Source organism: Pipistrellus hanaki (genome assembly GCF_964339955.1).
Source record: "Pipistrellus hanaki genome assembly, chromosome: 1".
Lineage (NCBI taxonomy): Eukaryota > Metazoa > Chordata > Mammalia > Chiroptera > Vespertilionidae > Pipistrellus > Pipistrellus hanaki.
In genome coordinates, this window is record NC_140503.1 from 97,254,028 (window position 1) to 97,268,408 (window position 14,381).

Here is a 14,381-nt window from a genome sequence, read left to right on the forward strand (position 1 = left end):
GAACTCCCAGCATAGCACAAGGCTGCTGTGTGAGCCTTTCCCTCCCTGGCCCCACTGGAAACAGCAGAGTCCAGGCCCTCAATGAGCCCATTCAGACTCCAGTCTCTGGAAAGTACCTCTACTAGTACATCCTGCTGCCCTCCCACTTGGGTCTGGAGAACCAGACCAAACTGCCTGCTGGGAGGGCACTGGAGGCAGGTTGGTTAGAGCCAGCCATCTACTGCAGTTCCTGCTTAATCCAGAGCCCTGACCTTGATTGTGCTGGCAAATTTATTTTTTAAATATATTTGTATTGATTTCAGAGAGGAAGGGAGAGAGAGAGAAACATCAATGATGAGAGAGAATCATTAATCTGCTGCCTCCTACATGCCCCACACTGGGGATTGAGTCTGCAACCCTCGCATGTGCCCTGACCAGGAATCAAATCGTGACCTCCTGGCCCATAGGTCAATGCTCAATCATTGAGCCACACCGGCCAGGCCCCAACAGATTTATATCCACCTTTAGCAAAAGGGAGTACGATGGGTGTTTCATTCCAATAGGGGAGAGAAATTGGCCCTCTCCCTGTGGGTGGTAGACAGGTAAATGTTCAGCAACAGGTTCTCTGGGGGAGAGGGAGCCCTGGTTTGTGGTTTTGGCCTCTTTACGTGGTATAAATATTCTCACTAGGCTAACAAAATCCCTAAAAATTTACAATCAGCTATTGCCAGCCGCTATGAGCTCTGGTGGCCCTGTTCTGCAGTGCCCATGTGCCCCACCTCATGGTTGCCCTCAGTGTAGTGTGCTGCATTTCGTTCTTAAGAATCAATGTTCTTGCAGGTAAGTTGCCCACAGGTGCCCGCTACCTGCCAGTCCCCTGACCTGTCCCTTACCAGCATCAAGGTCTGTTGGCCCTGCTGGGCTTACTGGGCCATGTTCTCAGGTGATTTTAAAGTTCTTATTTGATTCCTTTAACTTCCCAATCAAAGACTTCTGATGTTTCTATCAAGTGCCAGCAAAGGAGATGACTATATGGGTTGTAAGCTCAGCACAAGTGGAAGAGCATTATCCTTGGACATCCCTGGCATAGTGCTGGCAGCCTGTAAGGAATACATGCCTCAGACTCCTCCAGTGGCTATTTTTTCAGGCACACATCAGCTGGCTCCGGTTGGCCAGGGACTGTTAGGTATATAGCTGGTACTAGACCATCCCTATCATGCCATTAGCCTTATTCACTCACATGGGGTTTAAGGGAAGCCCAACAGAGATGAATCATCTTTTAAACCATTACTGTCTGCCTCTCCCAGGCTCGGACATCTGGGGGACAAACTCAAAGTTATTTTTTACCCTAATCTCCACAAAGGAATAGACCAGAAATTGTGGCAGCAAGTTGGAGGGCAAGAGAGGCTAATTTGAAAAAACTGCCTGGAAGGAGATGGCAACTTAAAAAGAGGAGGTGTCCCAGGATGGGTCAAAACGGACCCTGACAATGATCACTAACGCTATGAAACCCCTGCTGTTTTGGGAGGCCCACTGGCCTGCCCAGCAGACCCTCAGCTCCTCCCGAGCCTTGTCTTCAGCCTCAGACCCTGCCTTAGAGAGCTCAGCTGTTGTCATCCCTGGCTCGCAAACAATGGGACCGGATCTGACTGCTCACCAGGGACCAATAATAGCTCTACAGCAGGATGCAACATGGGGTGATGCAGGAAGTTTTGGCCCATTTGGGGTCTAGCACTGCACATGGCCTGCATCTGGCCTTAAAACCTTTGCTTCTCTGTGGACTCAGATCCAACAAGCTGCTTCTTCCCACACCCAAAAGCAGCTGAGAGCATGGCCCAAGAGAAAAGCAAAGATGGGTGAACTGCCTGATAGCAACACCCACCAGGCCCCAACCAACCCACAGAGGTTTGGCATAGCATGGAAAGTGGACAAAGTGTAAGGGTACTTAGGAGAAAGAATTTGAACAGGGATCAGTTGAGGGTTAAAGATGGTTCTGGAACTCCAGTCCTGAGGTTTGTGACCACCAGACAGGTGATCACACCAGTGATGGTTTCCCTTTGGACCAAGGAGGAGCCAGACCCATATTCTGCTGGGGCTAAGGGGAAGAGAGCCATTGCTGGTAGAGGCCCTTGGCTCCAGGAACCTCTGAAGAGGAGACCTAAGTTGCTTAAAATTGCTGGATTGGGCTTTCTTCAGAGACAAAATCTAGGCTAGGTACCTTCTGGGGCCAGGACCAAGCAGGTGCTGGGATCTGGCTGAGGCCCATGGACAGCATGAAACCTTTCCCTGCAACCTACATATTCAAACTGTAGCACCTGTCCTCCTCCAGGCAAGGGTCTGAGATTTGACTAAGACTCCCTCTCTCACACAGCCTCCTTCTTCGGTGAGAACCACCTGGAGGTGTTAGTGGCCACAGTTCTGACCAACATAGACCTACAGCTACAGTTCTCCACATCCCAGCGTGAAGCCCTGCTTCTCCTGGCAGCAGGCCCAGCTGACCACCTCCTCCTGCAGCTCAGTTCTGGACACCTGCAGGTCAGTGACATCTCCCTGCTGAGCTCTAGCTTTCAATGGCCCCTAATCAGCTATGTGACCTTGTGCAAGTCATTTTCACCTTGGGGTCTCAAGTTCTCCACTGTGAGATGGACAACAGAATCCCAAAAGCTGTGAGTCCCTCATGAACTTGCTCTGCCCTCCTGTTCTCCAACCTCACTTCTTACCACAACTCTAGCTGGCCTTTAGGTGCTGATTACTCCAATGGCTTTCAGTTACCTGGTTATCTATGGTCTCTTGCTGCCAGGTGTTTTCTCGCCAACTCCCTGCACCTGTCTAACACTAGTCTCTCCTTGAAGTCTCGGCATGGACATTTCTCCCTCCCCCTACCCCTACCCCACCCAGGGATCACCTGGGCTCCGCATAGCAACAGTCATGTCTGTAGATAATGGTAACAACAGTACTGCCACAGCTTCCTCGTTTTTCCATTTAATCCTTCAAGTCGCTATAAGCTATATTAGCAAGAATTTCTCTGGCTCTCTCTTGAGGCTTCTCCCTAACCATGAAGAGTTTGAGAACCCAAGTTCTTAGTCCAAATGAGAGTCAGCTTATTCCAGGCCACACTGAGGAGAGGACTATCACCATCAATCCAACTGCTGCTGCCATTGTTTCTCACTGCCATAAGATATCACTGTTAAACCTGGCCTCGTATAGCCTTCCTCTCTGCCAGATGCAATAAGACCACACCCCTACAGAGGTACTCCATACTTGGACTGCCAAGGTCTCATTAATAGTGCTCTTTCAGTTCCCCTATTCTGCTAAGACCTGTTCTGCCTTCTGCTTGTGGGAGCACTGCATCAGAGTCAGTTCTGGTGTCAGTGTCCTGGAGACAGAACCATGTCCCTCTTCTCTCCCTAAGGATCTCCCCTCACTTCAGGTCATGGAGCTTTACTTACTAAACTTTCACAATGCAGAACCTCTGGTTGGACTCCCCATCCCTGAATAGTGAGCCTGGCTGCTTTGTTTGCCCCACTCAGGGTCCTCAGCAAGGAGTTCCCAGGTGCCCATGATGGAATCTTTTATATTCCAAAGTAATTTTTCTAGCATGTCTCAGCCAAGGAAAGAGGGAACAGGTTTTTTTAAATCCAGATTGAATGTCTAGGAGAGCATCCTCTAGATCACATGTGTCAAACACAAGGCCCGCGGGCCAAATCCAGCCCGCCAGGCCTTGCAATGTGGCCCGCACCGCGCTGTCATCACTGCACTCCGCTGTCAGTTTATGACATTGTCAGTTTATGACTGTTCCGTAAACCATTCGGCCCGCGATTTAGGCTGGATTTTAGATTTTGGCCCCTTCTCTGATTAAGTTCGACACCCTTACTCTAGATATATGTTATTTGTGGATAGGAGCCACATCTGACTCATATCAGAGCCCAGTAGCTGTCCAGGCCTCATAGGGATCACTCTGGTGAGTATTTGGAAAATAAGAGATGACAGGAAGTAGAGAGAGGTGGCATGAGAAGACCTTGTCCTAGGCCCTAGGGATCAACTATGTTTTTCCAGCAAAAGTGGTAGATTCACATGGCTGCCTCCCCTACTCCCCATCTCTCCTCAGGTCAAACTTGTCCTAGGCCAGGAGGAACTGAGGCTGCAGACCCCATCAGAGATGCTGCTGAGTGACTCCGTCCTCCACACAGTGGGGCTAACAATGTCAGGTGGCTGGGCCTGGTTGTCAGTCGATGGGCACCTCAACACGTCAGCCCCAGTCACAGGGGGGCCTCTGAAGGTCCCCTATGGGCTCTTTGTGGGGGGCACTGGAAGCCTGGGCCTGCCCTACTTGAGGGGAACCAGCCGACCTCTGAGGGGTTGCCTCCATGCAGCCACCCTCAATGGCCACAGCCTCCTTCAGCCACTAACCCCAGATGTGCATGAGGGCTGTGCTGAAGAGTTTTCTGCTGGTGACGATGTGGCCCTGGGCTTCTCTGGGCCCCACTCACTGGCAGCCTTCCCTCCTTGGAGCACTCGGGATGAAGGCACCCTGGAGTTTACGCTCATCACAAGGAGCCAGCAGGCACCCCTGGCCTTCCAGGCAGGTGGTCAGCATGGGCAATTCATCTACTTGGATATATTTGAGGGCCATCTGCGAGCTGTGGTCGAGAAAGGCAAGGGCACTGTGTTGCTCCACAATGGTGTGCCTGTGGCCGATGGGCAGCCCCACGAGGTCAGTGTCCACATAGATGCTCACCAGCTGGAAATCTCCGTGGACCAGTACCCAACACGTACTTCCAACCGGGGGGTCCTCAGCTACCTGGAGCCACGTGGCAGTCTTCTCCTTGGGGGGCTAGATGCAGAGGCCTCTCACCACCTCCAGGAACACCGCCTGGGCCTGGCAGTGGGGGCTGTCAGTGTCTCCCTGGTGGGCTGCATGGAGGACCTCAGCATCAATGGCCAGAGGTGGGGGCTCCGGGAGGCCTGGCTGACTCGCAATATGGTGGCTGGCTGCAGGCCTGAGGAAGATGAATACGAGGATGCTTATGGCCCCTACGAAGTCTTCTCCACCCTGGCACCAGAAGTCTGGCCAGCCATGGAGCTGCCTGAGCCCTGCGTGCCTGAGCCCGGGCTGCCTCCTATCTTTGACAATTTCACCCAACTGCTGACCATCAGCCCCTTAGTGGTGGCTGAGGGTGGCACAGCCTGGCTTGAATGGCGGCATGTGCAGCCAACTCTGGACCTGAGAGAGGCTGAGCTGCGCAAATCCCAGGTGCTGTTCAGTGTGAGCCGTGAACCGCGCCACGGCAAGTTAGAGCTGGACATTCCGGGCACGCGGACTCGGCAAATGTTCACTCTCCTAGATGTGGTGAACCGCAAGGCCCGCTTCGTCCACAATGGCTCTGAGGACCCCTCCGACCAACTGGTGCTGGAGGTGTCAGTGACGGCTCAGGGGCCCGTGCCCTCCTGCCTTCGGAGGGGCCAAACTTACCTTCTGCCCATCCGGATAAACCCTGTCAATGATCCGCCCCGTGTCATCTTCCCACATGGCAGCCTCATGGTGATCCTGGAACACACACAGAAGCCACTGGGGCCCGAGGTTTTCCAGGCCTATGACCCAGACTCCACCTGTGAGGGTCTTACCTTCCAGCTCCTGACTACTGGCCCCGTGGAACGTCGAGACAAACCCGGGGAGCCAGCAACTGAGTTCTCCTGCCAGGAACTGGAGGCAGGCAGCCTTGTCTATGTCCACAGTGGCGGGCCTGCCCAGGACCTCATCTTCCGCGTCAGCGATGGGATGCAGGCCAGCTCCCTGGCCACATTGAAGGTGGTGGCTGTTCGGCCAGCCATTCAGATCCGCCACAACACAGGTCTGCGCCTGGCCCAGGGCTCTGCTGCACTGGTCTTGCCGACTAACTTGTCAGTGGAAACAAATGCTGTAGGGCAGGATGTGAGTGTGCTATTCCGAGTCACTGGAGCCCTGCAGTTCGGGGAGCTGCAGAAGCAGGGATCAGGCGGGGCAGAGGGTGCAGAATGGTGGGCCACGCAGGCCTTCCATCAGCGGGACTTGGAACAGGGCCGTGTGAGGTACCTAAGCACCGACCCGCAGCACCATGCTGAGGACATGGTGGAGAGATTGACCTTGGAGGTGCAGGTGGGTCAGGAGACCCTAAGCAATCTGTCCTTCCCAGTGACAATCCAGAGAGCCACCGTGTGGCTGCTGCGACTGGAGCCACTGCACACTCAGAACACCCGGCAAGAGGCCCTTACCACAGCCCACTTGGAGGCCACCCTGGAGGAGGCAGGCCTAAGCCCCACTGCTTTTCACTATGAAGTAGTTCAGGCCCCCAAGAAAGGTAATCTGCGACTTGAGGGCATGCGGCTATCAGAAGGTCAGGGCTTCACCCAAGATGACCTGCAAGCTGGTAGGGTGACCTACAGGGCCACTGCACGTGCCTCAGAGGTGGTTGAGGATGTCTTCCATTTCCGTGTCACAGCTCCGCCACACTTCTCCCCACTCTACGCCTTCCCCATCCATATTGGTGGTGACCCAGATGCTCCTGTCCTCACCAATGTTCTCCTCTCAGTCCCTGAAGGTGGTGAGGCTATCCTCTCCGCTGACCACCTCTTCGTCAAGAGTCTCAACAATGCCAGCTATCTCTATGAGGTCATGGAGCAGCCCCGCCATGGGAGGTTGGCATGGCAGGGAACACAAGACAAGGCCATCATGGTGACATCCTTTACCAATGAGGACCTGCTGCATGGCCGGCTGGTGTACCAGCATGATGACTCTGAGACCACAGAAGATGACATCCCATTTGTAGCCACCCGCCAGGGGGAGGGCAGCGGTGGCATGGCCTGGGAGGAGGTACGTGGTGTCTTCCGAGTGGCCATCCAGCCCGTGAATGACCACGCCCCCGTGCAGACCATCAGCCGCATCTTCCATGTAGCCCGGGGTGGGCAGCGACTACTCACTACAGATGACGTGGCTTTCAGCGATGCCGACTCTGGCTTTACTGATGCCCAACTGGTGCTGACCCGCAAGGACCTCCTCTTTGGCAGTATTGTGGCTGTGGATGATCCCATGCGGCCCATCTACCGCTTTACTCAGGAGGACCTCAGGAAGAAGCGAGTACTATTCGTGCACTCTGGGGCTGACCGCGGCTGGATCCAGCTACAGGTGTCTGATGGGCAGCACCAGGCCACTACACTGCTTGAAGTGCAGGCCTCAGAGCCCTACCTCCGTGTGGCCAACAACTCCAGCCTCGTGGTCCCTCAAGGGGGTCAGGGCACCATCGACACAGTTGTACTCCACCTGGACACCAACCTAGACATCCGCAGTGGGGATGAGGTTCACTATCATGTCACAGCTGGTCCACACTGGGGGCAGCTGCTCCGGGCAGGCCAGCCAGCCACAGCCTTCTTTCAGCAGGATCTGCTGAATGGAGTCGTTCTCTACAGCCACAACGGCAGCCTCAGCCCCCATGACACCCTGGCCTTCTCTGTGGATGCAGGGCCTATGCACACAGATGCCACCCTACAAGTGACCATTGCCCTAGAGGGGCCACTGGCCCCACTGCACCTGGTCCAGCACAAGAAGGTCTATGTCTTCCAAGGAGAAGCAGCTAAGATCAGCAAGGATCAGCTGGAGGTAAAGGGCTGGGGGATGAGCAGCATATGGGCCTTCATGCTGTGCATGCTTGGATGTTTCTGGTATGCCTGTGGTGGCTTCTGGGTCAGGTGTGTGTACATGCCTTGGGTATGCTCCTGTACACATCCATGTTGTGTTACCAAGAGTTTCAGGGGGTTTTGTTGTACATAAAGCTACCTGTGCATTGTGTGTACCTCCACATGTTATGTGCATATGTGTACGTGTGTGGTTAACCATGCATGTTTCTGGGCCCCTCTCTGGCCAAAAAATCTCTGAAGTTGAGCCTAAGAATCTATATTCTAGTAACAATAAGTTCTCTGGAGGGTTTTCTTGGACACAAATTTTGAGGACTACAGGCCTTGGAGACAGACTTAGCTGGTCCTCAGGCTCCCATGTCCTCAGCTCTTTTCCCAGACCTCAGACCAGGATTCCTGGTCTGAAGAGAGCTGCTGAACCCCCAAGAACCTCACAGAGCAACCACAGGCCTCCCAGCAGACCCATTGACTTGCTTTGTGATCCTCAGGCCAGTCTCTTGCCCTTTCTGGACCTTATTCTCCTACACTGTCAATTTCTGAGCCCCTGTGGTTCTGGCTCTCTGGGCTTTTGTCAGAATGTGATTATATATATATATATATATATATATATATATATATATATATATATATATCATCAGGCTGTCTTTGCCCTGGAGGAGGCAGCATCTGAGCCAGGCTTTGAAGAATCTGGGGTTTCAATTAGCAGGAAATGGGGGGGACCATATTACAGGCAGAGAGACAAGTCCAGGCAAAGACACAGAATCCGGGATGTGAACTTGGGGGTTGACAATCAGATGAGGGAGCACCTAGCAGTCCTTGATCTGGTCAGAGTCTGCAAGTTCCATGGAGCCTATAGTGTCTTAGCGTCTGTGCCTCAAAAAGAATGGGGCGCTCTCTGGTGATAAGAAGTGATAATAGTGGGGGCAGGGCAGCGTGTGTGTGTGTGTGTGTGTGTGTTACATGTGGGATGATTGTGTGTCTTTATTCACACGTCAGTATTTGGTAAAATTATGTGTCTATGTCATTGAATCTGAGGATGTGTAATTGTCTACATCTCAGGGAGTATGTCTCAGAGGTCATGACGACCTCCCCTGTGCCTGTGGTGAGTCCCTGTGACCCTCTGTTAACCAGGCAGCCCAGGAGACAGTGCCACCCGCAGACATTGTGTTCTCAGTGAAGACCCCACCAAGTGCTGGCTACCTGGTGATGTTGCCTCACGCCACCCCTGCAGCCGAGCCGCCCAGCTTGAATCCCGTGCAGAGCTTCTCTCAGGAGGCCGTGAATGAGGGCAGGGTCCTGTACCTGCATTCCCGCCCTGAGTTCTGGAGTGATACCTTCTCCCTGGATGTGGCCTCAGGCCTGGGTGCTCCCCTCAAGGGTATCCACATGGAGCTGGAGGTGCTGCCCACCACCATCCCACTGGAGGCACAGAACTTCAGTGTCCCCGAGGGTGGCACCTGCACCCTGGCCCCTCCGCTGCTCCGCATCACTGGGCCCTACTTTCCCATGCTGCCAGGCCTTGTTCTGCAGGTGTTAGAGTCACCCCGGCACGGGTCCCTGCGGAGAGAAGAAGACCCTCAAAACAGGACCCTCAGCACCTTCTCCTGGAGAGAGGTATGCTGGCAGGGAGGTTCCAGGGGTACAGTCCAGTTCTGGGGGCAGAGTGAAGGAGCTTAGGGGTGCCCAGACTGGGGGTGTGAAGAGAGGAGACATGGAGCCCATCTGTATGGAGCATGTTTGCTTCAGATGCCTTACCTCATTCCTTCTTCACCAGGTAGATAGAAATGACGATCCCATTTCCTTCACTCCTTCATTCCTTTATTCGGGGAGAAAGGGCTGTCTCTGCCTGCAGAAACTGAAGTGCTGAGGGACTCAGGCTCCTCCCCCACCCAAGGGCAGGGCAGGAAGGGTGCTGAGCCTGACCTCCAGCCCTGGGCTGGCCTGCAGGTGGAAGAACAGCTGATCCACTATGTTCATGACGGGAGCGAGACACAGACAGACAGCTTCATCCTAGTGGCTAATGCCTCAGAGTTGGACCGCCAGAGCCATCCCGTATCCTTTGCCATCACCATCCTGCCTGTCAACGACCAACCCCCAGTCCTCACAACAAACACAGGACTGCAGGTAAGAGCATTCTAGAACCACCTCCCACCCCACTTCACTCCCTCCTGAGAAAGGCCAAAGCTTCCCCCTCTATGGCCTCAGTTTCCTCCTCTTTAAAATAGGGACAATGTCACATGCCTCACTAGGTTGTTGGGAAGAGGGAAGAGCTATTGCACTGAAAATAGAGCACAGGTGTGAGGTTTTCTTCTTGGAAAATTGTTAAGTGCAGGAGGCAACCTTGAGAATGGCCACACTTGGCACTGCTCTTTCCTGAGCTCACTTTCAACAGAAGTGTTTTTCTATGGCTTAGGACCAGAATTCCTGAAGAAATTCTTTTAAGCACTTAAGGATGGACTCCAGGTGAGGAGCCATTAAGCTCCCTACTTCCACCCTCAGCAAGTAAATTTCACAGTTTGGCTCCCCAAGTCCCTGCCCTCACATGGAGCACAGCAGTGGTGCCCCATGTGAGGGCAGAGGTGGAAGTTGAAGCCCAGACAGATGACAAAACTTCTCTATGGTCTCAAAACTAGTGGAACAGAAAGGGTGTGGCTTCACCCAGCAAGGCAGCGATGGACAGGGTGTAGACTCCAGGTCAGCAGGAGACATGGGAGGCTTCGAAAGAGGCTGTCTGTGACATGAGCACTGGGCATTTTTGTGGTATAGGATGTGCAGTGGGGAGCATCCCAGTGGTAGGGAGACCAGCAAAAAGTGGGGTATATGCTAAGGGCTGTCCCCCTACCACCCTCCACCTCCCAACCCCCTCCCTTAGGGAAGTCAGGTGGTGCTATGTGGGAGCTCAGCCACCAGGTGGTGCTGTCCACTGTGTTCATGCCAGGAGCCTCCAACTAGTGGCCTTCCTTCTAGAGCTCTGGCAGGCGTCAGCTGGGGTTGGGGAGGGAGTCCAGGCATCCCAGAGACCTTAGCTCTCTGGGTTTGGAAACCCTTCCCTAATACTGCTCACAAGTTGTTGAGCCAGCAGGACATGTAACAGGACTCTGGGAATGAGCCGAAACCGGTTTGGCTCAATGAATAGAGCGTCGGCTTGGGGACTGAAAGGTCCCGGGTTCGATTCTGATCAAGGGCATGTACCTTGGTTGCAGGCATATCCCCAGTAGGGGGTGTGCAAGAGGCAGCTGATTGATGACTCTCTCTCTCATCGATGTTTCTAACTCTCTATCTCTCTCCCTTCCTCTCTGTACAAAAATCAATTAAATATATTAAATAAAATAAAAAAACAGGACTCTGGGAATGGGATCCTGCCGTGCTGGCAGGTAGGAGGGCTGAGAGAGGTTCCCCTTCGCTCTGAGCATAGGAAGGGGCAGTCCACATCCAGCAGGCCTCACCACCCACTGAGGCTTGTGACTGCCCTATTCCCAGTGCTGCTTCAGTGCTTCAAGGTGGTGGCCAACCATCAGCCTCTCCAGCTGTCTCTGCCTCCCATCCCCTCCTTCACCTGGAAGGGGAAACCATTTCTAAATATCCTGGGCAGGCAAAAATTACTGCTCTCAGTCCCTGCCTCCCAGACTCACTATGGAGGGTCTCAGGGAGACCTCTGCCCTGCCGGTGAGACAACCAGATTAAGCAGTGCTGTTGGCCAGGCTTGGAGGGTTCTGGGGTTGAGAAGCCTATGAGAGTAAGAGCTGGAAGCTTCCTGAGGTAGAGGGACATGAGCTGTCCTTGAGGGACAGTCAAGATTAGGGCAAATGGGAGCAGGAAGCCTGGGCATGGGGTCCCTGGGGAAACAGAGAAAAGTAAATAGGGTGGGACCATTTGTGCAGATGAGCCCAGAATGGCCATTGGTGGGCGCAGAACCTTCACAGGCCTATGTCCCCAGATGTGGGAGGGGGGCACTGTGCCCATCCCTGTGACAGCCCTTAAGGGCACAGACGGCGATTCAGAGCCCGAGGACCTGGTCTACACCATCGAGCAGCCCAGCAATGGACGAGTAGTGCTGCAGCCGACACTGGGCACCGAGGCCCACAGCTTCACACAGGCCCAGCTGGACAGTGGGCTTGTGCTGTTCTCACACAGAGGTGGGTGCTTAGATGTGGGGACACCCTGAGGACAGGGTACCAGCATGGACCAGTGATACCCAATTCCACATCTGCACTCAGGAGCCCTGGATGGAGGCTTCCACTTCAGCCTCTCTGATGGCAAGCACACTTCCCCTGGACACTTCTTCCACGTGATGGCCCAGAAGCAGCCGCTTCTTTCACTGGAGGGCAGCCGAACGCTAACTGTCTGCCCAGGTGAGTCTGCCAAGTGTGGGTGGCACATCAGGGTCAAGCTGCCTCTCCAGAAGTCACAGGCCTTGCCCTGGCCTTTGGTCTGAGTCTGACAGCCTTTTTTGCCTCTCATAGGATCTGTCCAGCCGCTTAGCAGCAAGAACATGAGAGCCAGTTCCAGCACAGGCACAGACCCTCACCATCTGCTCTATTGGGTGGTGCAGGGCCCCCAGCTTGGCCGGCTGTTCCACACCCAGCAGGGCAGCACTGGGGAGGCCCTGATGAACTTCACTCAGGCTGAGGTAAGGGCTCAACTCTCTACAGCCACATCTCAGGGGACCCACTCCACCATGGGCACACGTGGATACTGGTACCAGACCCAGCATAGTTGGCAGCACACTCCCTGAACCTCCTCTGATCCAGACCATGCATGCCTTGCTCTCCAGGAGCCACTGGGCCCTTAAGGCAAATGGGACTTAGTGCTCCATGATGAGAAAGAAGGATGCAAGAGGTCAAATTGACAGGGGCTTAGAACAGGGATCAGGTCCTGGGACTTGGCTTCCAGAAGGAAAATGAAGTTGGACCCTAGGAGCTAGAAAGTGTGCACTGGGGCGGGGGGGGGGGGGGGGGGGGGGGACGACGACACTAATACACCCCAGTGGCTGGTGAGGGGCAGTGTTTGGTTCAGGGGATGGAGTTTGAGATGAAGGCAGCCTTGAATGGAGGCTTCCCATGGGCAATTTGGGCCTGTGGACAGATGTATGAGCTTGGGTCTCAGGTCAGGAGCCAGCAAGAAACAGAGTGGGTCCTGGGAGCACGAGAGTGGACAGAAGGCAGCTGAGTAGGTCCAGTGGGGAGTAGAGCTGCCATCTGTCCATCACTGCAGTTTCAGGACATGGCTGTCCTAAAACACAGCAGAGGCTAACAGTAAACACTCAGACTACAGGGCTGGTGGGATCACAGAGCTCTGTGCTAACAGTACCAGTACCAGCAGCCATCACTTAACACCTCTTCTATGTGCAAGAGGTGCCAGGGAAGCCTTGGTTCTCCCAAAGGCAGGGCAGGTAGGGAGCTTTTAGGCCTCAGGAAAGGAGAGTCTTTAATGGTGATAGGAAAGATTTATTGGGTCTCTCATATCAACATCCACTAGGCCTGGGTTCTTGGTTCTCTTGGAGCCCTGGCTTCTGCTATGGCCCTCTTCCTGCCCCTCCCTATAATGAAATAGTCAGTAGCCCGGAGGCTGCAGCAGCTGTGCACCTGAGTCCCTGGGAGTCTTTGTCATCAGATACCCGGGAGTGGGAGGGAATGGACTAGGCCTCCTGAGCCCTGCCCTCACCCTACAGTGCTTCTCCCCACATCCCAGTAATCTGAAGGACCAGGTTGAACAGTCAGCATGCAGAGGAGCATGGCAGAGACCCATCTGCCCTTGGGGAAGGGGACTGGGGAGGACTTGGTGATATCTGACATCACCACTGCCCCACAATACTCTGAGCTGAGTTTGTCAGGGAACAGGTGTCCCATTTTGCAGATAAGAAATCTGAAGGTCACAGAGGTCAGATGATGTTCTTCAGAGCACATGGCTAGTAAGAAGCAAAGTAGGATTGTGCCTTCTGACTGTTAGAGGACACTGCCTTCTTTCCCTAGAGGACACTGCTTGCTCCCAGAGCTCGGGGACCCTCTCCACTCTGCCTGTGATCTCCCCCACCCTTAACCAGACCCCTCCCATGCAAGATGCTCTTATACCCAGGCATTCAGCCTCCCACCTCTACTCCCAGGGGTCCTCATTTCCTTCCTGCCCACCCTTCAACCTAGGCCAACGGTCACATCTGGCTGTCCTTGCAGGCCATATCTGGCCAACAGCCTGCACAATGCACTTAATATTTTTTAATTAATGGTCAACGTACAACCTTAAGAAGATTTCAATAAAATAAAAAAACACTAATTTCCAGTTCTTTAAAAGACCTGTGTTCCCTCTTACAGCAACCAGCTGAGAAGCCACCACCCCTTTAAATAGGCTGTGCTCTCCAGTCATCACAACCCTTCTCTCCTAAAGTCTCCCACACCAATCAGTTTCCATGCACAAGTCCTTTTTTTCTGAGTGAATGAAAATAGTTTTGTGTCTTCTAAAAGAAGAAACAAAAGATAAGTCAAGAGAACACGTTGGGATCAGAATGGGGGAGGAACTTCTTTATGGAAATGAAGAATATGCCTGGTGTTTAACATGCAGACAGCCCTAGCAAGCCACAGGTTGGCTGGACTGGATTTGCTAAGGAAAGGAGGTCATAGGAGAGGCTGAAAGAGTAATGGGGTCACAATGAGGTCTCTGTAGTCAAATGATAAGCTATTGCACAATCTGAGCAAGAGTAACATGACCTTACTTTTTAAAGGCTCATTCTGGTTTTTGTA

At 53.6% G+C, this 14,381-nt stretch overlaps 2 protein-coding genes across 3 annotated transcripts in view; one reads left to right on the forward strand and one right to left on the reverse strand.

The window, feature by feature from the left end:
- The window catches only part of SNX33 (sorting nexin 33), a 98,325-nt gene that overhangs the window by 34,650 nt on the left and 49,294 nt on the right, over nucleotides 1-14,381 (reverse strand). The window lies entirely within an intron of this gene.
- Nucleotides 1-14,381, forward strand: part of CSPG4 (chondroitin sulfate proteoglycan 4) — a 36,607-nt gene that overhangs the window by 17,417 nt on the left and 4,809 nt on the right. Inside the window, exons 2-8 of the mRNA XM_084905470.1 lie at nucleotides 2,351-2,514; nucleotides 4,088-7,612; nucleotides 8,779-9,261; nucleotides 9,595-9,771; nucleotides 11,585-11,783; nucleotides 11,865-11,999; nucleotides 12,111-12,277. Coding sequence (XP_084761596.1) covers nucleotides 2,351-2,514; nucleotides 4,088-7,612; nucleotides 8,779-9,261; nucleotides 9,595-9,771; nucleotides 11,585-11,783; nucleotides 11,865-11,999; nucleotides 12,111-12,277 — 4,850 coding nt within the window. The remainder of the gene's footprint in view (nucleotides 1-2,350; nucleotides 2,515-4,087; nucleotides 7,613-8,778; nucleotides 9,262-9,594; nucleotides 9,772-11,584; nucleotides 11,784-11,864; nucleotides 12,000-12,110; nucleotides 12,278-14,381) is intronic.